The sequence below is a fragment of the Anomaloglossus baeobatrachus genome, chromosome 8 (assembly GCF_048569485.1).
Source record: "Anomaloglossus baeobatrachus isolate aAnoBae1 chromosome 8, aAnoBae1.hap1, whole genome shotgun sequence".
In the NCBI taxonomy this organism is placed as follows: domain Eukaryota; kingdom Metazoa; phylum Chordata; class Amphibia; order Anura; family Aromobatidae; genus Anomaloglossus; species Anomaloglossus baeobatrachus.
In genome coordinates this window covers 23,352,282-23,377,165 of record NC_134360.1, presented here as the reverse complement: position 1 = coordinate 23,377,165, position 24,884 = coordinate 23,352,282, and the positions used below count along the sequence as shown (strand labels likewise).

The 24,884-nt window shown below is 47.7% G+C and overlaps 1 protein-coding gene across 2 annotated transcripts in view; it reads right to left on the bottom strand.

Annotated features, from left to right (window-relative positions):
- Positions 1-362: 362 nt before the first annotated feature.
- The window catches only part of SYNPR (synaptoporin), a 247,253-nt gene continuing 222,731 nt past the window's right edge, over positions 363-24,884 (bottom strand). For both annotated transcript variants that reach the window (XM_075321368.1, XM_075321369.1), the window contains 2 exons: positions 6,482-6,673; positions 363-1,098 (listed from right to left, as the gene is read on the bottom strand). In XM_075321368.1, the coding sequence (XP_075177483.1) occupies positions 793-1,098; positions 6,482-6,673 (498 nt within the window). In that variant the 3' untranslated portion in view covers positions 363-792. The remainder of the gene's footprint in view (positions 1,099-6,481; positions 6,674-24,884) is intronic.

Here is a 24,884-nt window from a genome sequence, read left to right as displayed (position 1 = left end):
GCATATAACACAGTAAAGTGGTCCTCATCTCATACACGCACACAAAAAAGGGTCACAACTACTCTATAAAATGTGTCAAAAATGTCAGTATGAGCTACTGATATTGGTAACAGTACAATATATCACTTTTTTTCCCCCAAAAATATCATATGAAGAATATAAAAAAATATCTCATGGTAATGGGTAATGTAGGTGCCTCACGTGCGCAAACCTGACGGTTAGAATAAGGAGTCTTCTTCTCATTGTCCTTTGAACACAATAGGTTGGAGCACGTTGAAGGTTTACCGTGATGGTGGACTACAACAAGGGATTAACGTTTGCACATTGTTACTATATCGTATGGCTACAGTACAGCATATATACATCATGTCACTCTAGGTTATATTGCAAGAATACATGTTTAAACCATAGGATCATGCCTGAAAATATGCATAAAACGGAAAAGGAACAGCAAACGAACATTGGTCAAGAAAGATGTAGCATGCGGGGTTCGGGTCAAACGATACCATTCTTAGCACAGTGAAATTTGTAAGTCTTGCCACATATTAAAACATCCAGGTTTACAAAATGTGCTTACAGATATACACACAAACACAGTAATTTTATACACTAGAGATCTTCACCAGTTCCTAAATGTATCAGGATAGCACGATCCACCATCATGGTTTCCTTCAACTCTAGAAGAAACTGTTCGACAGTCTCTCAGGTGTTCACCGAATCACTCCTAATGAAAGCATGTCTTCTCAAGCTGTCCGTGGTCATTGGGGTGGAACATGTTTTCCTCCATTTCTATTAAATCTGATTGGCAAAAGATGTTGGACCTGTTTGGTTGTATCGAGCCTGGTTAAAGTTTTGCTGGCCAAGTCCACCTGGTTGTCCGAAGTTGGGTTGTTGTCCAAATCCTCCTTGTTGTTGGTTATACGGTGGAGTTGGTCCATAGGTATCTTGGTTGTATCCACCTTGGTTTAATGATTGACTACCAGACTGTTTTTCCATTGGCTCTTGAGGATATCTTTGTCCCGAAGCATGCCAGCCCGTCTCCTTGAAGACAAACCAGATGTTTCCAGCCCACAGAATGAAGTTTAGAAAACCAAAAACCTAAAAGGAAAGAAAATAAGAACATTTGTTCTTAATAAATCTGAAAAAATGAACCCACAGTATGAAAAGTTGTCATTGACACTATTACTTGAAGTGGAAAATAGGTTGTCTAGCAGAATATACAGGATATGGATAAAAGCATTGGCACAATCACACATGCCACCTACAGGGGCTTTTATAAGCTCTCCTAAATGGATAGACAGTAGTATAGACTCCGACCCTCATGTCAACTAATGCCCATACCCAGTAAGCCCCCCAACTACACACTGGAGATGAGAATCTTGGGGCATATTTGTCAGCAGTCCAGAATTTATTGGAACGGTCAATCCCAGAAAATAAGGGGATATCCAAAGCTGAAAAGTAACAGAGTTTACGTAAACCTTACTTACAAGGCAGTTCTTCAATTTAGGGGCATTTTTTGATGAGAATGGGTTGAGGAAAAGTATGTAATTGACTAATCTATTATTTGGGCTTTTTGTCAAATGTTACAAGAGACCTATCATAGTCGCCTCTGTCCTTTTTAAGATGGTGGAGCCTGGTCTCCCATGCCGATTATAGCTTTATGCAATCCCGATCCTTATGCTTTGATATCCTGTTGCTGGTGAACTTTTGTGGGCTGTTTGGTGTGTTGTGGAAAAACTCTTGTCTGATTATTTCCTTCTTTCCTTTTAGTTTCCTCCTGATCATGTATTGTCTATACCTCTCTGAGTGATTGCTGTGAGTGTTGAGTTTTGGTTTCCCCCCATCTATTTGTGTGAGATTAATCAGTCCAGTCTCAGCCCTCTCATAGGTGAAGGGAGGGAGGCGACTAGACCATGGTTGTTCATGAGCTAGGGCAAGGAAGGCGGTGCAAGCATCATCACCTCCAGATGTATCTTTGGGATCAGGGTCAGCTAGGGTTCCCTTAGACTGAGGGCCAATTTAGGCTGCTCTGTCCTTAGTGCCTCACACCCAATGACAGTTTATAAATTACACTTTGTTGAGGTCTGGGGCTATTGACTTGTCTAACTAGCTTCATTTACAGTGGGGCTTCATTTTTTGAAATCCTTAGAAATCTCCTTAGTTCCTGCCATGAAACACTTCCACAAACATATTTTGAAGATCAGAATTTGATGGATCCCTGTTTTTTAAATAAAACAGGTCGCCCACTCTCACCTTTTTATCATTCTATTGATTGAAAAATTATCTGCTATTTCTAAAAGTTCACACACTTTACAGACAAACTAATGAAAATAAAATGACTAAAAAAAGTCTAGTTATTCCATTGATTTGGTTTTCTTTATCTACTTTTAGGACTTGAGAAAATCAGAGGTAGTTTTATTTAACTTTATGCAGAAAGCTCGAAAATTCTAAAAGGTTTACCAACCTTAAAAATATTTTTCGCCAACTGCGTTGGCGGCTGCGGTCTCTGTTCTCATTGCAGATTCTGACACTCCGCCCAATGGTTTCTCTACTGTCTGAGATCAAACCAACCCAGGCAGACCTGCTGTGTGCTGAAAAGTAAATTTTGCTAGTCTACTTGTCAGGCTCCTGTGATCACATGTGGTGGGGAAGCCAATCACATCTGCTCCCATCCTATTTATGCTGGATGAAATCTTATACATATGCCAACTATAGGTTATCCTGTGTTGGTCTGTGAGATTTAGGCTATGTGCCCACGCTGCGGAAAATGCGCAGATTTTCCAGAAATCTGCAGCACAGCTACTCCCCAGCCATTTCTATGGCATTTGGGAAATGCTGTGCCCACGCTGCGGATTTTTCCGCAGCGGAAATCGTGCGGATTTTTGTGCGGAAAAATCTGCAGCATGTCAATTATTGTTGCGGATTTTCGTGCGGATTTTGCCTATTCAATTGAATTAAAAATAAATCGCAAAATCCGCAACAAAATCCGCATCAAATCCGCGTCAAATCCGCACAAAATCCGCACCTACGAAAAGGTGCGGATTCCGGGGGAAAGCTGCGGATTTTGATGCAGAAAAATCCGCAGATACAGAGTCCCGTGGGCACATAGCCTTAGTGTTCCAGACTTTCTGGTGAAAGTTGTGCTTTTGCTTGGAGCAGTTGTTGAGTTTACCCCTGTTTTGTACTTCCTTCCTTCTCTTGTTTTCCTCTTAATCTCATATTGTCTTCTACCTCTGTGGCGCCCCTGAGGCTTCAGTCGCCACAGAGTACTGCACCTCATTTAAGGTGTAATGCTTAATGCACGAAGCGGGGCAGGCCACCGTGACATACCAGACCACCACACCGGCCCGGTGACGAGTAACTCAAGTATGAGACCCCGTGCCTGATTCCCCCTGCCCCCTAAACCTCTGTGTGAGCGTGCTGAGTAACAGAGTTTTCGTTTCCCCTGTCTGTTTATTTCTATGGTTTTCAACATACTCTTGTCGTGTTCCTTGCTGGGGGAAGGGTCAGAAGCAGGGCCAGGAAGGAGACTCAGGCCTCTCCACCATTAAGAGTATCCCTGAGGTTAGGGATAGCGTATGGACCCCTAGCTAGAGGGATAGCTTAGGAGCACCAGTTTCCCCATACTCATCGCAGCAAATTCTGGTTGCAGATTCAGAATCAGCACTTAAAAATGCTTTAAAAGCAACCAACAATACTCAAATCTTTGTTGATCGATACATTGCATCTTGCATCTTGACTCCTCATCTTGATGAGATAACGCTCCTCTTATTTTTTCTCTTTTCCAATAACTCTCGTTGAACTGATAGAAAAATGGACATAACTCCACATTTTAGGCGTCTAGAGTAAAAAAAGACTATTATGTCGCCAGGTCGGCACTGGGGTAGAATGGCTCAAAATCCAAAACCTAGGACCCTATTTCGTAGAGTAAAATCTATACTAATGACCCTGCAGATGTATGGAAAGGATCATTACCTGATACTGACACTCTTTCATCCCCACAAGATATCGCCCCAATAAAATGCAGCATTTATCGGCTTTGTGGCGTCCCGCGGAGTCGGTGCGCAGTGTCACCTTTCAAGTTGAAATTGAATTTGGTGATAAATGAAGATGTGAGTGACTTTCTCATATATTATTCATCCCCCTGGTACATCTGTCACACGAGTGGCATTTGTATTCAAATTTTTGAGTGTCACGAGAAAATGTAATCTTAAATGCTTTGTAGATTAAATTTCAGGACTGTATGTAATCTGGGGGGATTGTAATTAGGTAACCTTGACACCGTGTGATTTATCACACCTCAGGCAATCTCCTTTCTCAGCTGCGTGAGGACAACTTCCATTTTCTCGGATGAACTATTGTAAGAAATGTTTGATTTTTGCACAATATGACGTTCTCCTGGTGCACACGGTGAAGGATCTTGGAAACAATCCTCCAGAATTGCAGTGATAATGGTCATTTAGAGGGTTGTTCCACCTAAAGTGAAGTTGTCAGTTTTCTGGGCAGATCTGTTCTATACAGTATGACAAATCTGGAGTGTGGTTTCTTTTATTTCTCCATTGTTCCGTTCCTCTGTTATTATTCCTGGAAATCTATAAATAAATTGAGATCTGGGAGTTCTCAGTTGGGGGCGTGTCCTGACATATCTTCGCACTGACCAATCAGTGATGCCAGTTTCAGACTGAAAAGAGACACACCCCCTTAGACACCCAGTTTTTCAGGAAGGGATTTTTCATTGTTTGTGTGACTCTGCTCATCTCCGTACAATCTTCGGGTTCTATTGTTAGACTGTAATATTTAAAATGTAACTGTCAGTTTAGGAGAACCTGCAGCAGTTTGTCTGTATCAGTCTCTAAGCTCCTCCCTCCTCCATAGAATCTTATGAGCACCAACTGTCATCTCCTATCTCAGTAATGGGAAAATCTGTATTTACAGAGGAAAGACTTTAGCTATGAAATATGAGTGAACGATCAGTCCAGGAAGAGAAAAAGCAAATATCTCTTATAATATATATTACAAAGTTTCTTATTTTCATGTGTATTATTGATGTACGAAAGAAAAAAAATAAATGTAATCTGTGACCAGGTGTTTGCTATGTAATCTGAGAGCAGCATAATGTAGGGACTGAGTGCCTTTGTCACTTACTGGGCTGTGTGTTTTTGTTAAAACACTGATTTTATTTAATCAGCAGGAGATTATCACTACAGGACTAGGTGTCTTGTGCATCCTAGTCCAACCATGCCCCATCCACTGATTAGCAGCTATCTGTGTACATTGTATATTGATAATAAGATGTCAATCAATATAGTGGGCGGGTTATTCATAATCAGTGGTCGGGCGGGATTATACACAATCAGTGGTGTGGGCGGGGTTATACACTGTGGTGTGGACGGGGTTATACACAATCAGGGGTGTGGGCAGGGTTATACACAGTGGTGTGGGAGGAGTTATACACAGTGGTGTGGGCGGGGTTATACACAGTGGTGTGGGAGGAGTTATACATAGTGGTGTGGGCGGGGTTATACACAGTGGTGTGGGAGGAGTTATACACAGTGGTGTGGGCGGGGTTAGACACAGTGGTGTCAACGGGGTGATACATAATCAGCAGTGTGGGGGGTTATACACAGTGGTGTGGGAGGAGTTATACACTGTGGTGTGGGTGGGGTTATATACAATCAGTGGTGTGGGCAGGGTTATACACTGTGGTGTGGGTGGGGTTATACACAATCAGGGGTGTGGGTGGGGTTATACATAGTGGTATGGGCAGGGCTATACATAGTGGTGTGGGCGGGGTTATACACAATCAGGGGTGTGGGCGGGGTTATACACAGTAGTGTGGGTGAGGTTTTACACAATCAGCGGTGTGGGCGGGGTTATACATAGTGGTGTGGGTGGAGTTATACATAGTGGTGTGGGTGGAATTATACACAGTGGTGTGGGCGGAGTTATACACAGTGGTGTGGGCGGAGTTATACACAGTGGTGTGGGTGGGGTTATACACAATCATCAGTGTGGGTATTCTGAGCATTACTAGATCTGCAGCAGAGAAAACTGTGATTGGATTACAGCTGCTGCACCCAGTAAAGTAAGTGACATATCGTTGGAATCAGGGTCGATGCCTTTACATGATACTGCTGTCAGATTACAAAGCAAAAACCTGGTAACATATTCACTTTAAATGTTTATTATCAGTTTGATGGAAAGTTTCCATTATCGTGTGTATTATGTATGATTTGTGACAGTTTCTTTAATATATTTTATTGTAATATTTTCCCCGCTTCTGCATCTTTCTTGAGGACCTCAAGATTTGTCGCCTGGGACCGACTTCTGCTGACATGTAATTATCTGACTTGACCTTTCCAGTTGCAGTATCTGAATGCACCGGTCCCAGCATCTCTGGGAGAATATCTATATTGATGGGTAATGAAGCCTGCAGCGTCCCCCCCATCCCCCGTCCGCCTGTCACGTGCGACCAACTTACCACTGACGTGTTCAGACTTGACATGACCGGACTGCGCAGCGCCATGCACTTGTTGGAGGGCTGTTTACAAGCCGAAATCAGTAACAGAACTTCATCAGGATCCGTCGCCACCTTCACGTCGGAAAGTCCTTTCGCCCAAGCCGAGGAGCTGACGAGCCACATGAACGAGAAAACCACAGTAACAATGAAATCCTGAGGAAAACATAAAAAAATAGGCAAAATCAAAATATTAAAAAAGACCCTTCATCATCATAAAACTGATACAAAACAATATAAAATATGTAACATGTATACATCTGTATAACGCTTCAGATTAAAGGCATGTGCACACCATGACTGTAACGTTCACAAATGCACTGAATGTCCGATAAAATACATTTTTTTTTAGCTGCAGAAACTCGTAGAGATGTAAGAATAGAAATATACATAATATACAAGCAGAATCCGAGTATTCCGGGCTTGCAAACATGGAGACACAAAACAGAGCGAGGCTTCAAGGCGAAGGCATGTGCAAAGGGATTCATTCATCTATTTATTTATTTATTTATTCTTTTTATTTATTTATTTATTGATTTATTTATTCTTTTATTTATTTATTCTTTTATTTATTGATTTATTTATTCTTTTATTTATTGATTTATTTATTTAAAATCTAAGATGCAATGGAATAAACAAAATATGACCAACCCTATAGCACAGACCTCTAAACCGTGGATCATTTGTCTCTGTTTGTTAAATAAAAGCTTCTTGTTTATGATTGTTATAATTTATTTTAAAGCACCATTAATTCCAGAAAACTGTACACGTGAAATGGTTTTACATACAAAAAATAAACAAACTACCGTATTGAGAAGACCATGCTCTCTTGGGCGTCTAATCTACACATCATCATATTATACTGCAATAAAAGTCACAATTCTCCAATATGCTGAGCTTACATCCTGTATTATACTGCAGAGCTGCACTCACTATTCTGCTGGTGCAGTCACTGTGTACATTCATTACATTTCCGATCCTGTACTGATACTGAGTTACCTCCTGTATTATACTCCAGAGCTGCACTCACTATTCTGCTGGTACAGACACTGTGTACATACATTACATTACTGATCCTGTACTGATACTGAGTTACAACCTGAATTAGGCCGGTTTCACACATCCAGCTTTTCACGGGTTTGCCGGATTCGGTGCACGCCAGTACAGTGTATACAGTACAGTGGCAGCGCGACAAGCTCTGGTCACATGCTGTCATGTGACCAGAGCATGTGACCCGGACGTTACAGCGCTGCCACTGTACTGTATAAACTGTACTGGCGAGCGCCGAATCCGGCAAACCGGCGAAAAGCCAGATGTGTGAAACTAGCCTTATACTCCAGAGCTTCACTCACTATTCTGCTGGTGCAGTCACTGTGTACATACTGTGAGACTGTGACCGGGGTTATCTATGACGGCCGGTATGTCTCGCCCCGGTTGTGCTCACTCCATGATAGAAAGTAAATCCACTCTAGGGTTAATGCTGTTTCCCTACAGGCTGAAGGAAGGGTTAAATGGAAACAGGAACAAGGGCAGGTGTGCCGGGTGTGAGGGAGTGAACACAACTCCCTGAGTTCTCTGCTGGAGAGGCACATGTATATTGTTGTGGACTTTTGTTTGGACATTAAACCGTGTGCTGTGAACCTTAATGCCTGGATCCCGTGTCTTCTGCTGCGCAGCCGACCACGCTACCTCACATATGGTGGAGAATCGGCGGACATGCCAGCCCGGTGAGGTGTAGCTTCCATTTCTGGTGACCCGGTAGCACATGTCCTGGATTCAAGCGGCTATACTACAGCCCAAACCCGGCAACGCCATGGAGGACATACTAAAGCAGCTGGCTCAGGCTACTGCACAGCAACAACAGATGAATACACACCTGCTCCGGACGTTGGATCAGCAGCAGCAACAGCACCAGCAATCCTTGAAATTGCAGGAACAGAGGCACCAAGAACAGATGGTCCTCCTGGCCAAGTCGATCCGTGCCGGACCGGCAGCAACAACCCCGGGACCGGGTGACGACGGCAGCGTCCGGAAAGCGGTGAGACAAGCGTTGCAAAAGATGACCCCGGGGGATGATGTGGAAGCGTTCCTGGCGGTGTTTGAGCGGGTGGCCGAGCGGGAAAAGCTGTCGACCCCCCAGTGGGCTGAGGTATTGTCGCCCTATCTGACGGGGGAACCCCAAAAAGCGTACCTGGACCTCTGTACCGAGGACGCCATTGACTATGTGACCCTGAAAGCCGAAATACTGGCTCGGTTGGGGGTGAATACCTATGTACGGGCTCAGCGGGTAAATCAGTGGTTCTATGAGGAAGCCAAACCCGTATGCTCCCAGGCCTATGACTTATTGCATCTTGTAAAAAAGTGGTTGCAGCCTGACACTCTGAGCCCTGCGCAAATGGTGGAAAGGGTAGTAGTGGATCGTTTTGTGCGCACTTTACCCGTCACCGTTCAACGGTGGGTAGGACAGGGTGACCCGAGTACCCTGGACCAATTAGTGTCCCTGGTAGAGCGGCATGTGGCTACGCAGGACTTGATACGGGACACTGAGACTTTGCGTACCGCCCGTCGGTCCGGCCCCTCCAAGCCTAGGGCCAAGGACCCACCGCTGACAACGGTGCAGGAGTCCCCTACCGTCCCGTCAGAGGCCGCGCCCGCCATTCCTGAGGTCCGGAAGGTTCTGTACCCTAAACGACAACCCGTCAAGGGGGTTTCCGTCCCCATTAGATGTTGGCGGTGCCAGCGGGTGGGACATATGGAAGCCCAGTGTCCACTCACCACGGAGCCCATGGATTGTGGGGTTACCCGGCGGGGTTCAATGTATGCTCAGGTGGTGTGTACCGCTGACCTGGTCTCCCCAAAGACGGAGCCCCACTTGTGCCAAATACAGGTGAATGGATCTCCGGTTACAGGATTGTTGGATTCCGGGAGCTTAGTGACCCTTGTGCGATCAACCCTAAGGGCTAAAGTAAAGGCCACAGGACGTACCGTGGGGGTGGTTTGCATACATGGGGACCGCCGAGACTATCCCACGGGGATTGTCACCATCACAGCACCTTGCGGTCAGGTGCAACATGAGGTGGGACTTCTTAACACTCTTCCTTATGACGTGATCCTAGGAAGGGATCTGCCCTATTTTTGGACTTTATGGAGGGGACCCCCTAAGTCCCCTCAGATATTGGTCAGTCCGGGACCTGAGCCCTACAATCCTGAATCAGGGACGCCTGCCGTAGGGGCCACCATGATAGGGACAGAGTGTGACCCGATAGGTCACCCCTAGAGGTATTGGCAGGAGAGGCTGAAATGGTCGAGCCCATCCCGGAGTTGGAGGCGTCCCCGGATACGTTTGGGACAGCCCAACTCCAGGACCCTACGTTAATACATGCCCGGAGTCGGGTGACAGTAGTTGACGGGGTGGCACAGCTGCCCGGTGCCCAGGTAAGGTACCCCCATTTCGCTCTTAAGCAAGATTTACTCTACCGGGTAGATGAAATACGGGGCGTGGGGGTAGAACAGTTGGTGGTGCCCCAGCCGTATTGCCGGCGGGTCCTCGACTTGGCTCATAAACACCTGATGAGTGGCCACCTAGGGGTCAAGAAAACGCAGGAGCGAATATTGCAAAGGTTCTATTGGCCCGGGGTTTTTGGGGAGGTAAAACGGTTCTGCGAAACCTGCCCGGAGTGTCAGCTTACCGCACCCCTGACCCATTTTCGCAGTCCGTTGGTACCGTTACCCATTATAGAAGTCCCTTTTGAACGGATAGGGATGGATCTGGTGGGGCCCCTCGTAAAGTCCGCTCGAGGGCACCAACACATCCTAGTGATCGTTGACTATGCCACCCGGTATCCCGAGGCGATACCTCTCAGACATACTGCAGCAAAGCTTATAGCTCGGGAGTTGTTTGCTGTGTTCTGCCGGGTGGGGTTGCCCAAGGAGATCCTTACGGATCAGGGGACCCCATTCATGTCTAAAGTGACCAAAGAGCTATGCCGGCTACTCCAGATCAAGCAGTTGCGTACGTCTGTGTATCATCCTCAAACGGACGGTTTAGTGGAGCGTTTCAATAAAACCCTGAAAACCATGCTCAAAAGGGTGATTTCCAAAGACGGGAAAGACTGGGATATGATGCTTCCCTATTTGATGTTTGCCATACGAGAGGTGCCACAGGCATCCACGGGGTTTTCGCCTTTTGAATTGTTATACGGGCGACATCCCCGGGGATTGTTGGACCTGGCAAAGGAAACATGGGAGCAAGAGCCCACCCCCCATAAAAGTGTGATTGAACACATTTTGGGTATGCAGAACCGCATAAGCGCGGTCATGCCAATTGTGAAGGAGCATTTACAGGAGGCTCAGGCCGCGCAAAGCGGCCGCTACAATAGACAAGCCACCGTGCGGACCTTTAAACCCGGGGATCGGGTGTTGGTATTAATCCCCACGGCGGAGAGTAAATTCCTGGCTCAGTGGCAAGGCCCCTACGAGATAAAGGAAAGAGTCGGGGTGGTCAACTATAAGGTATTGCAGCCCGATAGGCGGAAACCTGAACAAATATACCATGTCAACCTATTAAAACCTTGGCAGGAACGGGAAAGCCTGATGGCTGTTTTTTCCCCATCTCCCTCCTCTTCGGGTCGTTCACCTCCGGCTCCAGCGACCTCCGGAGAGGACGAACCGGAAGTAAGGATTGGAGAAGCCCTCACCAAGACTCAGAGGAGAGAGGCCAGACGGTTGGTTCAGCAGAACCCCGATGTCTTCTCCGAGCTGCCCGGTAGGACCAGTCTGATACGACATGATATTGTCACCGAGCCCCACCTGAAGGTACGCCTGAAGTCATACCGGGTACCGGAGGCTCGACGACAAGCCATATCGGAGGAAGTAAAGACAATGTTACGCCTGGGGGTCATCGAAAAATCCCGGAGTGAATGGGCTAGTCCGATTGTCCTAATACCAAAACCCGATGGCTCCTTAAGGTTCTGCAATGACTTTAGGAGATTGAACGAAATATCCAAGTTCGATCTCTACCCCATGCCCCGGGTGGATGAGTTGATTGATAGGCTGGGACAGGCGCGATATTTTACCACGCTCGACCTGACCAAGGGGTACTGGCAGGTGCCACTGACGGAGTCCGCCAAGGAGAAAACCGCTTTTGTTACGCTGGAGGGTCTCTTCCACTATGTTGTCTTGCCTTTTGGGTTACATGGCGCTCCGGCCACGTTCCAGAGGTTGATGGACTTAGTGCTGGAACCCCACCAGGCGTATGCATCAGCGTACCTTGATGACATCATTATTTACAGCTCCGATTGGCAGACCCACTTGGAACAGGTACAAGCGGTGGTGGACGCGCTTCGAACAGCCGGATTGACAGCCAATCCCAAGAAATGTGCGTTGGGACTCACGTAAGCCCGCTACTTGGGCTACGTGATAGGCCAAGGAGTGATAAAGCCCCAAATTAACAAGGTTGAGGCGATCCAGAAGTGGCCTAGACCCCTGACCACGAAGCAGGTTAGGGCCTTCCTGGGTATCGTGGGGTACTACAGGAGGTTTGTAAAGGATTTTGCGGGACTATCAGCCCCCTTGACGGACCTTCTCAAAGGCAAGAAGTCCGTCATGGTGCGCTGGACTCCGCAGGCCGAGGACTCCTTCCGGGCCCTGAAGGGGGTCCTGTGCGGACAGCCCGTTCTCGTACACCCTGATTTCCGGAAGGAGTTCATAGTACAGACTGATGCCTCAGAGGTCGGCCTGGGGGCAGTGTTGTCTCAGGTGGTTCAGGGGGAGGAACACCCCGTCACCTTCTTAAGTAGGAAGCTCACCCCTCCCGAGCGGAATTATAGCGTAGTGGAGAAGGAGTGCCTGGCGATCAAGTGGGCCTTGGAGTCCCTACGCTATTACCTGCTGGGACGGCAGTTTCGCTTGGTGACGGATCACTCTCCACTGGTCTGGATGAGGTCCGCCAAGGAACGGAATGCCCGGGTTACCCGGTGGTTCCTTTCTCTGCAGAACTTCCGGTTTACGGTTGAACACCGGGCCGGTAGGTTGCAGGGCAACGCCGATGCCTTGTCCCGCGGCCCGTGTTTGATGGCAGGAGTTCAACCCCGCACGCTTGAACTGAGGGGGGGGTATGTGAGACTGTGACCGGGGTTATCTATGACGGCCGGTATGTCTCGCCCCGGTTGTGCTCACTCCATGATAGAAAGTAAATCCACTCTAGGGTTAATGCTGTTTCCCTACAGGCTGCAGGAAGGGTTAAATGGAAACAGGAACAAGGGCAGGTGTGCCGGGTGTGAGGGAGTGAACAGAACTTCCTGAGTTCTCTGCTGGAGAGGCACATGTATATTGTTGTGGACTTTTGTTTGGACATTAAACCGTGTGCTGTGAACCTTAATGCCTGGATCCCGTGTCTTCTGCTGCGCAGCCGACCACGCTACCTCACAATACATTACATTACTGATCCTGAGTTACATCCTGTATTATACTCCAGAGCTGCACTCCCTATTCCGCTGATGGAGTCACTGTGTACGTACATTACATTACAATACAAATTCTGTACTGATTTTGAGTTACATCCTGTATTATACTCCAGGGCTGCACTCACTATTCTGCTGGTGCAGTCACTGTGTACGTACATTACATTACTGATCCTGAGTTACATCCTGTATTATACTCCAGGGCTGCACTCACTATTCTGCTGGTGCAGTCACTGTGTACGTACATTACATTACTGATTCTGTACTGATCCTGAGTTACATCCTGTATTATACTCCAGAGCTGCACTCACTATTCTGCTGGTGCAGTCACTGTGTACATACATTACATTACTAGTCCTGTACTGATCCTGAGTTACATCCTGTATTTTACTCCAGAGCTGCACTCACTATTCTACAGGTGTAGTCACTGTATGCATACATTACATTACCAATCCTGAGTTACGTACTGTATTATACTCCAGAGCTGCATTCACTATTCTGCTGCTGCAGTCATTGTGTGCATACATTACATTACTGATCCTGAGTTACATCCTGTATTATACTCCAGAGCTGCACTCACTATTCTACAGGTGTAGTCACTGTATGCATACATTACATTACCAATCCTGAGTTACGTACTGTATTATACTCCAGAGCTGCATTCACTATTCTGCTGCTGCAGTCATTGTGTGCATACATTACATTACTGATCCTGAGTTACATCCTGTATTATACTCCAGAGCTGCACTCACTATTCTACAGGTGTAGTCACTGTATGCATACATTACATTACCAATCCTGAGTTACATATTGTATACTGCAGAGCTGCACTTACTATTCTGCTGTTTTTCTCATTGTCAGACACATTTCTTACCCTTATTTTGTGAACCCTTAATGCCTGGGAATATGAGATTACTGCACTCCTGCTGTGAAATCTTTAATTGTCTACCCCACAGTCACTCTGTGCAGTCAGTGGAGCTGCCATTACTGCAGGCAGATTTCAGCTCTGGAGTCTGTGAGATGGCGTGTGATGTTTGGAGTAACAGGACTAGCTGCTGCTGTTAGGGCAGGATGGGAGTTGTAGTCTGCAGCAGTTGGAGAGATCATATTGTCGGCGAGCCTGACGCCTTCATGTGCTGCCGCGCTGCAGCGTCTGAACAGCGGCGAGGCACCTGCTGTAATGATGATACATGAAGCCTCTGGCACGTTACCGGCATCAATGATAAATGGCTGCTGCCGTCCTCCTGGTGCGAGCGATGTTCATATAGAAATCATTATCTGCGCACGAGGGTTTCCCAGTTACCTCTCTGGCGCAGCGGGAGATGGAGGAGCGCTATTCACAGCAACAAGTCATTAGAAGAAAGCACAAGAACTCAGGACACTACTCAGAATGTGCGAGGCGTATAATCACCCAGCACCGAATTCAAGAGCTGCACTCATTACACTACTAGTGCAGTCACTGTGTACATACATTACATTACTGATCCTAAGTTACCTCCTGTATTATACTCCAGAGCTGCACTCACTATTCTGCTGGTGCAGTCACTGTGTACATACATTACATTACTGATCCTGTACTGATCCTGAGTTACATCCTGTATTATACCCCAGAGCAGCACTCACTATTCTGCTGGTGCAGTCACTGTGTACATACATTACTGATCCTGAGTTACATCCTGTATTATACCCCAGAGCAGCACTAACTATTCTGCTGGTGCAGTCACTGTGTACATACATTACTGATCCTGAATTACATCCTGTATTATCCTCCAGTGCTGCACTCACTATTCTGCTGGTGCAGTCACTGTGTACATACATTACATTACTGATCCTGAGTTACATCCTGTATTATTCTCCAGAGCTGCACTCACTATTTTGCTGGTGCTGTCACTGTGTACATACATTACATTACTTATCCAGTATTGATCCTGAGTTACATCCTGTATTATACTCCAGAGCTGCACTCACTATTCTGCTGGAGGAGTCACTGTATGCATAAATTACATTACTGATCCTGAATTACATCCTGTATTATCCTCCAGTGCTGCACTCACTATTCTGCTGGTGGAGACATGTATAAATACATTACACTACTGATCATTTATTGATTCCGAGTTACATCATGTACTATACTCCAGAGCTGCACTCACTACATTACATTACTGATCCGGTAGTGATCCTGAGTTACCTCCTGTATTGCACTCCAGAGCTGCACTCACTATTCTGTTGGTTCAGTCACTGTGTACATTCATTACATATCCTGATCCTGAGTTACAGTCTGTATACTCCAGAGCTGCATTCTCACTTCTATAGGTTTAATAGACTAATTCTCTGTACTCTTTACTGGCCCAGTTGTGCAGATTTCGTTCTGGAGATTCCTCTTTTGGGGCAGATGAAGCCTTCACACCAGATATTGCACTATAAGTTGTTTGAATACAAATGTGGTATCAGCTCACCAGACTTGCGGCAGTTCCATAGTAGTAGATTCAGCGCACGGATGGTAGACGTCTCCGGGTAGATATAAAGTACAAATCCAGCGCAATCTCATGAAATAGTAAAAATATATATTTTCTTCTTTATTCATAAATTTCCATAAAATCCAAGGGGTACATGCAGCATAAAATTATTAGATGCCCAGGTCAGAGCGACGCGTTTCAACAAAGTGTCTTAGTCATGAGACCATGACTAAGACACTTTGTTGAAATGCGTCGCTCTGACCTGGGCATCTAATAATTTGATGCTGCATGTACCCCTTGGATTTTATGGAAATTTACGAATAAAGAAGAAAATATATATTTTTATTATTTCATGAGATTGCGCTGGATTTGTACTTTATAAGTTGTTTGAGGTGTTTCTGATAAAGAAAAGCCCGGACGCCTGCCCTGAAAGGGCTCAAGGGAGGGCAACATGACTGAGGAGGGATGCTAGGCCTGAGGATTAGCAAGGGGTTAATGCTCAGGGTATTTTGTGCGGGAAAATGGGAGGTGGAGTTATAGGGCTGTGGGGCCATGTAATTGGTCCGGGGGGTTGCTAGTGTAGGGGAGTATATATAGGGCTGGATTAGGAGGTGGGAGGTCATTCATTACCTGAAGACGTCTGGAATTGTTCCTGTCCCAAAGGAGGTCGTCTATGGCGGAGCGGCGTGGGTAGCGCTGGCTCCAGTGGACACAGCGGCGGTGGACGGTGGATGATCAGGCGGCGGAGGTGGTCGAGCTCCCGGTGCCTCCGGGAGGGAGTCAAGGCCCTCGCAGGAGTTGGATCCAGATGGGCCCCGGGACCCCCCTTCGGCGCTGGCAGCAGCATCGTAGGACGTCGGGGGAAGCGACGGAGATTTCGGCAGCAGCGGGGCGGTGAGTGACGTCACCGGCCTCCTTCTGTGTTGGTGCGGCGCGGGGTCGGCATAGTGATGTGGGCGGCGCGATCACGTTACCCAGGGCGCGGTCACGTGGTCCGGCGTCGCGGTCACATGGCCCCGGCGTCCTGACGTCATGGTCACATGGCCCTGCGGTGCGGTCATGTGACCGGGCGTTGAACCCGGAAGTGCGGCCTGTGCAGCCGTGCAGGGCCTGTATGGGATCCTGGGTCGCAGTGGCCAGTGGTGACGGGCGTATTGCGGCTGCGTGACCCGCCGCTCTCGCCCGACCCGCCGCTCTCACCCGACCCGCCGCGCGCACCCGACCCGCCGAGTTCACCCGACCCGTTGGGGCTCACCCGATGCTTTGCGGTCACGTGGGGCTGGCGCGGTCGCGTGGGGCCGGCGCGGTCACGTGGGGCCGGCGCGGTCACGTGGGGTCGGCGCGGTCACGTGGGGCCGGCGCGGTCACGTGGGGCCGATGCGGTCGCGTCCCCTTCGAGGTCACTTCCACATGGCTTGCTGGGTTGTCACGTGACCGGCATCATCCAGGAGGCGCGGCCTGCACGTCGGTTACTTTGGTCTTACGTATTTGTCTGGACCGGCAGGTATTGGGGCACACAGTTGTGCGGCGCAGCAGTGGGTGAGGTGTCGAAGTAGTGAGCGAGTAGGTCACAACTTTGCCATTACCTCCCTCAATGTCAGGTTGGGTGGCAGGGGCAGCCAGCGCGGGGTGCACTGACTCTTATGGTTTAAGGACCTGGTAACCGTCTGGGGCGGTGCCCCGTTTGGGGGGGTGTTTTGCGGCGCTTTAAGGCTGAGTGGCGTACAAGCACCAGGCACCTGTCGGTGCAACGTTTGACGGTTGGCCCTGGCTTATGGTGCCTGCAATTTCGGAGAAATGTGGTGATTGAGTTTTCCTGGACTACGGGTTTAGTGTGAGTTGCTGTTCTCTCATTTTGTGAGTAGTTTTGAGTCTGCAGTTTAGCGGGGAATGGGCGTGGTGTGCATTTGGCTTTGGAGAGGGGGGCAACGGTAGTGTCGTGCTTGAGGGTTCAAAGTGCACGGTGATACCGATGAATAACGGTGGTCATGTGCCCTTTTCCGGGGCTTTGAGCAATATGTGGTGGTCAGAAGGGTGTATTCTGAATTAGTTTTGGGAAATCGTCTGGTGTTGGGAGTATCGTTACACATTGGTACATAGTTAAGGTCTTTTCTTCAGGCTGGTGGTCGGTTTGGCTGTTTTCGGTTCCGGGTTGTCGTGACAACAATAGCAGGGTGGCATGGTTTTGGCTATTGGGCTGGTGGTGTTTTAGGATTTGTGCGATCACACACAGTTTACGGGAACGGCAGCGTTTTGGTACGGCGCGTGGGTGGAGGAGAGGTGGTCGCTGGGGCATCCGGGGGGCTTGATTCGTGACATCGGGCCTGATTGCCCCGGGCCATTTCTTCTTGCCTGGGTGCCGTGCTCGTGCCGTTGTTCACAGGGGCATGACTGCCCAGGGGTTGTGTTACTGGGTATGTTTTAGGAATCTGTCAGGAGTTGGGAAAACAGTGGAGGTTGTTTTGTTCCCGACTATAAGGGTTGGCTTTGTTGATTTACCAGTGGATGGGTAATTTTAGGAGGCGCCTGCAGTGTAGCTGTCTCAACGAGGCCAAGCTTGCCCCTTATTCCATGACGATGGGGGCGGCGGCTCAGGTGGCTCGTTGGGGACTGGTCGCGCAGGCGGTGTAGAGGATTGTACTGGTACACCAATGATGGTTGGCTTTGTTAATTATCAGTTGAGGTGTAATTTTAGGGGGCGCCTGCAGTGTAGCTGTCTCAACGAGGCCGAGCTTGTCCCTTATTCCATGAAGATGGGGGCGGCGGCTCTGGTGGCTCGTTGGGGACTGGGCGCGCAGGCGGTGCAGAGGATGGTAATGGTACACCAATAATGGTTGACTTTGTTAATTATCAGTTGAGGTGTAATTTTAGGAGGCGCCTGCAGTGTAGCTGTCTCAACGAGGCCGAGCTTGCCCCTTATTCCATGGAGATGGGGGCGGCGGCTCTGGTGGCTCGTTGGGGACTGGTCGCGCAGGCGGTACAGAGGATCGGACGACGTGGTCGGTTAGTTGCAGGTCTTGGGGGCGGCTGACCTTGTTGTACTGGTGGATTGGTGCTGGTTGGCATCGTAAGGTCTATTGGGGGGTTATTTTGCTCGATTGGCATTGGTCCTGCAGTATTGGTTGCTCGACCCGAGGAGTCGGCTCGGGTCGGGGTTTTTGGTGGTGGGGCTCGCACGTACAAGGTGTCATACGTGCTCGCTGTGGCGGAAAGGAGGGGGGGTATTTGAAGTCGGTGGATTGCACAAAGAGCGGGGGGGGGAACCCAGTGCAGGAGCGGGTTACCCCTGGTGTGCAATGGTATGGTTGGTGGGTCCCTGCTGTGCTCGGTCACAGCGGGACATGTTAACGTGGGACCCTGCTGTGCTGGGTCACAGCAGGGCATGTTAATGTGCTGGGTGTCCTCGAGTCGGTGTGGTGCGGCTGAGGGCACATGGTGGAGCTGGTGTTGCAATCATGTACAAAGGGACTCTTCACTTACCCCCCCTCCTTTGCTGGTGGTTATGTTTATGGAGTTATTTACTACATTTATGAATAAATGTTATTGATTATTTTGGTGTTAATAAACGAGGCTGCTGTGGCCTTTACATCCAATGTCACGCAGTCCGTGTCTTATTTTGAGTGGAAAAGTGGTGAAAGGTGGATAACTGGTTTGGGTCAGAACGGCAAGTTAGGGCCGTCAGTCAGACGTTCCTAAGTCATGAGCTGTTTGGATGTTTACAGCAAAGTCCAGTGTTCGTTGTGAATGCAGCTCTGGAGTATAATACAAGCTGTAATTCTATGGAAGATAACTTCTGTTATGTAGCTATGGTCACTTAGATTATTTAATATATATACTGTATATATTTACACATTATATACAAATATTTTCCTTCCAGATGATATGTAAAGGCGTGTGTACAGTGACTGGACCTGCAACATAAACCCTCTGTATTACTGCCATTGTCTCCTCGGTCTCGGTCATTTCATCAATCTGACCAATTAAATATTTATCCAGGTGAGCGGGTATTCGCTGTAGTTCACACCACTAACAGATTATTTAATTACAGCGATGTACGACACCCTGAGATCAGAGTGGAATCGGACCCTGCGGTGCTGGCGGGGAACGCGGGAAACGAATTCTGCTCCTTCCAGACTCCGATAAGACACCAGCTTCTGGTAAATCTGCTACTTTTTACAGTTCCGCTTCCTTATTTTGATATAAACTTTCGCAACGGTTCTTCATGCAACTGTAACCTTTAAAAACAAATCATACAAAATACTTTGATTTTATATAGTGTTTTTATGCTTTTTTTTATCTGTTCATAGAGAGAAGATAACGCAGAATGCAAATGTCAGGAACTCACCGAGAAATAAACATTGTCCTGTCCTGAAAGCGCAAGCTGATAAGTGTGAATTGGGCTTTTGTGTGATTGTTTTATTCTACTCTGCAGCCCGAGCGATAAGTCGCTTATTTATCATTTGTTGCATTTTTTATACTGACATGAAAATCATTGTCTTTCTTGTTTCTGATTTAAACTGGAAGTTGAATGATCCAAAATAAGAAAAAACCTCACAATTATAGTAATGTATGAATGCAGGATTAAGAAGGACCGATCGACTTGTTACATCATCGATCGTCGCTCTTCATTTTATCCGTCCATGTAATGGCATTTTGACTTATGTTCCGCCAGTTGTAATATTGCTGATTAAAGTCGTATCTTGACGTTACGGACATGTGGGCAGCGAGGGACCTCTAAGTGGCCTCCATCGCATGCAACGCATACTTACACCCGCAGGGGGCGCATTCTAATTATAGGGGTTTATTTTGCAACTCATTATGGCAAAACTCTATTTATAAAATTTCTGTTTCTTTTACAAATTTTAAAACAAACAAACAAACAGTACCAAGTCCCGAGCATGGTAGTGCCCGCTCATCACTAGTTACCAGTACTGAGCACCCGAGCATGGTAGTGCCCGCTCATCACTAGTTACGAGTACAGAGCACCCGAGCATGGTAGTGCCCGCTCATCACTAGTTACAAGTATAGAGCACCCGAGCATGGCAGTGCCCGCTCATCACTAGTTACGAGTACTGAGCACCCGAGCATGGTAGTGCCCGCTCATCACTAGTTACGAGTACAGAGCACCCGAGCATGGTAGTGCCCGCTCATCACTAGTTACGAGTACTGAGCACCCGAGCATGGTAGTGCTCGCTCATCACTAGTTACGAATACTGAGCACCCGAGCATGGTAGTGCCCGCTCATCACTAGTTACGAGTACTGAGCACCTGAGCATGGTAGTGCTCGCTCATCACTAGTTACGAGTACCGAGCACCCGAGCATGGTAGTGCCCGCTCATCACTAGTTACGAGTACAGAGCACCTGAGCATGGTAGTGCCCGTTCATCACTAGTTACAAGTATAGAGCACCCGAGCATGGCAGTGCCCGCTCATCACTAGTTACGAGTACAGAGCACCCGAGCATGGTAGTGCCCGCTCATCACTAGTTACCAGTACTGAGCACCCGAGCATGGCAGTGCCCGCTCATCACTAGTTACGAGTACAGAGCACCAGAGCATGGTAGTGCCCGCTCATCACTAGTTACGAGTACAGAGCACCCGAGCATGGTAGTGCCCGCTCATCACTAGTTACGAGTACAGAGCACCTGAGCATGGTAGTGCCCGCTCATCACTAGTTACGAGTACTGAGCACCCGAGCATGGTAGTGCCCGCTCATTACTAGTTACAAGTACAGAGCACCCGAGCATGGTAGTGCCCGCTCATCACTAGTTACGAGTACAGAGCACCCGAGCATGGTAGTGTCTGCTCATCACTAGTTACCAGTACTGAGCACCTGAGCATGGTAGTGCCCGCTCATCACTAGTTACGAGTACTGAGCACCCGAGCATGGTAGTGCCCGTTCATCACTAGTTACCAGTACTGAGCCCCCGAGCATGGTAGTGCTCGCTCATCACTAGTTACCAGTACTGAGCACCTGAGTATGGTAGTGCCCGCTCATCATTAGTTACCAGTACTGAGCACCCGAGCATGGTAGTGCCCGCTCATCACTAGTTACCAGTACTGAGCACCCGAGCATGGTAGTGCCCGTTCATCACTAGTTACCAGTACTGAGCACCCGAGCATGGTAGTGCCCGCTCATCACTAGTTACGAGTACTGAGCACCCGAGCATGGTAGTGCCCGCTCATCACTAGTTACGAGTACTGAGCACCCGAGCATGGTAGTGCCCGCTCATCACTAGTTACAAGTATAGAGCACCCGAGCATGGTAGTGCCCGCTCATCACTAGTTACCAGTACAGAGCACCCGAGCATGGTAGTGCCCGCTCATCACTAGTTACGAGTACTGAGCACCCGAGCATGGTAGTACCCGCTCATCACTAGTTACAAGTATAGAGCACCCGAGCATGGTTGTGCCCGTTCATCACTAGTTACCAGTACAGAGCACCCGAGCATGGTAGTGCCCGCTCATCACTAGTTACGAGTACTGAGCACCCGAGCATGGTAGTACCCGCTCATCACTAGTTACAAGTACAGAGCACCCGAGCATGGTAGTGCCCGCTCATCACTAGTTACGAGTACTGAGCACCCGAGCATGGTAGTGCCCACTTATCACTAGTTACCAGTACAGAGCACCCGAGCATGGTAGTGCCCGCTCATCACTAGTTACGAGTACTGAGCACCCGAGCATGGTAGTGCCCGCTCATCACTAGTTACCAGTACAGAGCACCCGAGCATGGTAGTACCCGCTCATCACTAGTTACAAGTACAGAGCACCCGAGCATGGTAGTGCCCGCTCATCACTAGTTACGAGTACTGAGCACCCGAGCATGGTAGTGCCCGCTCATCACTAGTTACCAGTACAGAGCACCCGAGCATGGTAGTGCCCGCTCATCACTAGTTACGAGTACTGAGCACCCGAGCATGGTAGTACCCGCTCATCACTAGTTATAAGTATAGAGCACCAGAGCATGGTAGTGCCCGCTCATCACTAATTGCATGTTTGACAAATATTTTACAAAATATTTCATACATAGGAGGTTCTTGGTACATTGTTGCTTTTTTGTATGCAAATGAAAGCGTGGACAACAACTGTAAATTTCTTGTCAAGGGCAAGGGGAAAACTTTTCTCCTTGTGGAGACCTGACAAACTAATCTGGCTGTTGGTGAAGAGTCTTATAGCCGGATTGGTCCTCTTGGAAACATGCAAATTGTATTTTCAGAGAGGAAGAAGACGAACTCTAGCGCCACCTATTGGAAATTGCAATCCTAAAAGTCACAAGTAACCCTTTAATGAGCCTTGTCATATGACTTATATGAATTTATGCCAGATCAGAATCTCAATTTGCAGCCATGGTGTTTCGGGGTGATTGCCCCTCGTCAGTGCAAAGTATCAGATCTGATCTGGCTGCATGAGAAGCTATGGTGGGGTCTAAGGGGAAAACAAGGGCAAAGACATTGGATGGAAGGGGTAAGGGACCCTTAGGTCATCCATTGTGTTTTTTGCTTCCTCCTCTTTTGTTTATGGGCTTCTAATGAGGACCCAGTTGCCGTTGTGACCTCTGCGTTCTCTATGGCTACGTCACTGATTTTTGGTAACTTTTTGCAGCAGTGTTTGGTTTGGGTGGAGAGATGAGCGGAGTGATTAATGGTGACTGTGGATCTGTGTCCTGCGCTGACACACGATCGTGTCCCTGTTCTGCACAGTCACATCTGCAGCGCAAGAAATATGAATGCAATTAGCATCTGTCTCCGCAAGTAACAGACAATAAAGAACAATACGAGGAGCGCTGGAGAGATTAACGCCGATTCCAGGAACTCTCACTGGTAATTAAAGGCTTTGTTACAAACTACTAAAATAGATCCTCCATGGAACATTTAATGTATCCTTATCGCACTGTTTGCTTAAATACGGACATTTTACTTGCATGTTCCAGGATAATAGGGAGCGATAATTACAGTTTACAGACCGGAGTAATATATGCATGAGCGCAACTGCTGGAGACAGTATAGGGTGCAATGGGCCAATGGTGTCTGAAAAGTTTCACTTCATTTTGCATGTTTTCACATCTAAGTGTTGACCTGGTTATGGAAGGATATCCTAAAATCCTGAGGGTCAGCAGTGGATGAGATGGAGCTGCTTATTGGAGTTTATTTTGCATGATACAGAACTCAATATCTGCACTCCTTAAAGCAATGAAGTTTAAAGACGTTTTCTGGGATAAGTATTAGTTGCTGCCTCACTGCAGATAGTCGAATAAGAACAGTGTGCTCTGTTTGCACTACGTGTGTGCACTATGCCCACTGTGAGGATTTTGCTCTGTTTGCACTATATGTGTGCAATATGCCCACTTTGAGGATTCTGCTCTGTTTTTATTATGTGTGTGCACTATGCCCACTGTGAGGATTCAGCTCTGCTTTCACCATGTGTGTGCACTATGCCCAATATGAGGATTCTGCTCTGTTTGTACTATGTGAGTGCACTATGCCCACTGTTAGGATTTTGCTCTGTTTGCACTGTTTGCAATATGCCCACCGTGAGGATTCTGTTCTGTTTCCACTTTGTGTGTGTGTGCACCATGCCCACTGTGAGGATTCTGCTCTGTTTGCACTATGTGTGTGCACGATGCCCACTGTGAGGATTCTTCTCTGCTTTCACTATGTGTGTGCACTATGCCCACTGTGAGGATTTTGCTCTGCTTTCGCTATGTGTGTGCACTATGCCCACTGTGAGGATTCTGCTCTGCTTGCACTATGTGTGTGCACTATGCCCACTGTGAGGATTCTGCTCTGTTTGCACTATGTGTGTGCACTAAGCCCACTGTGAGGATTCTGCTCTGTTTGCACTATGTGTGTGCACTATGTCCACTATGAGGATTCATCTCTGTTTACCAGCTGGAGCCCATGGATTTTATACATCAGTCACGTGTTGACCAGCTTCCTATCCATTTCTCTCAGAACATTAAGAGAAAAAAGAAACGTTGCCAGTCATCATGTGATCTCCCATATGCAAAGTGCATATGTTTGGTCACATGATTATCACTGGAGCTGGCAAATAGAGCAAAATCTTGACAGTGTGCATCTTTGTTACTTGTCTAACCTTTGGGGCCTTCTGTTGATTCTGAGGATTGGGGTCAAAAGCCCTATGTTAAATGTAGATGGGGTCAAGCATGAACAGGTCTGCTACATTCAAGGTTTAAGGAACTGTACAAAGACTGATAACACCTCTATACACAGTAGATAACAGGATTCACCATTCACAATAGGTGATGTCACAGCTCACCTCCTCCTCCTGTGCAATGACTGATTACACCTCTATATAGAGTAGATAACACAAGATCTATCATTCACAATAGGTGATGTCACAGCTCACCTAGTCCACCCTCCTGTGCAATAATTGATAAGACCCCTATACAATAGATAATACAGGATCCACCATTCACAATACGCGATGT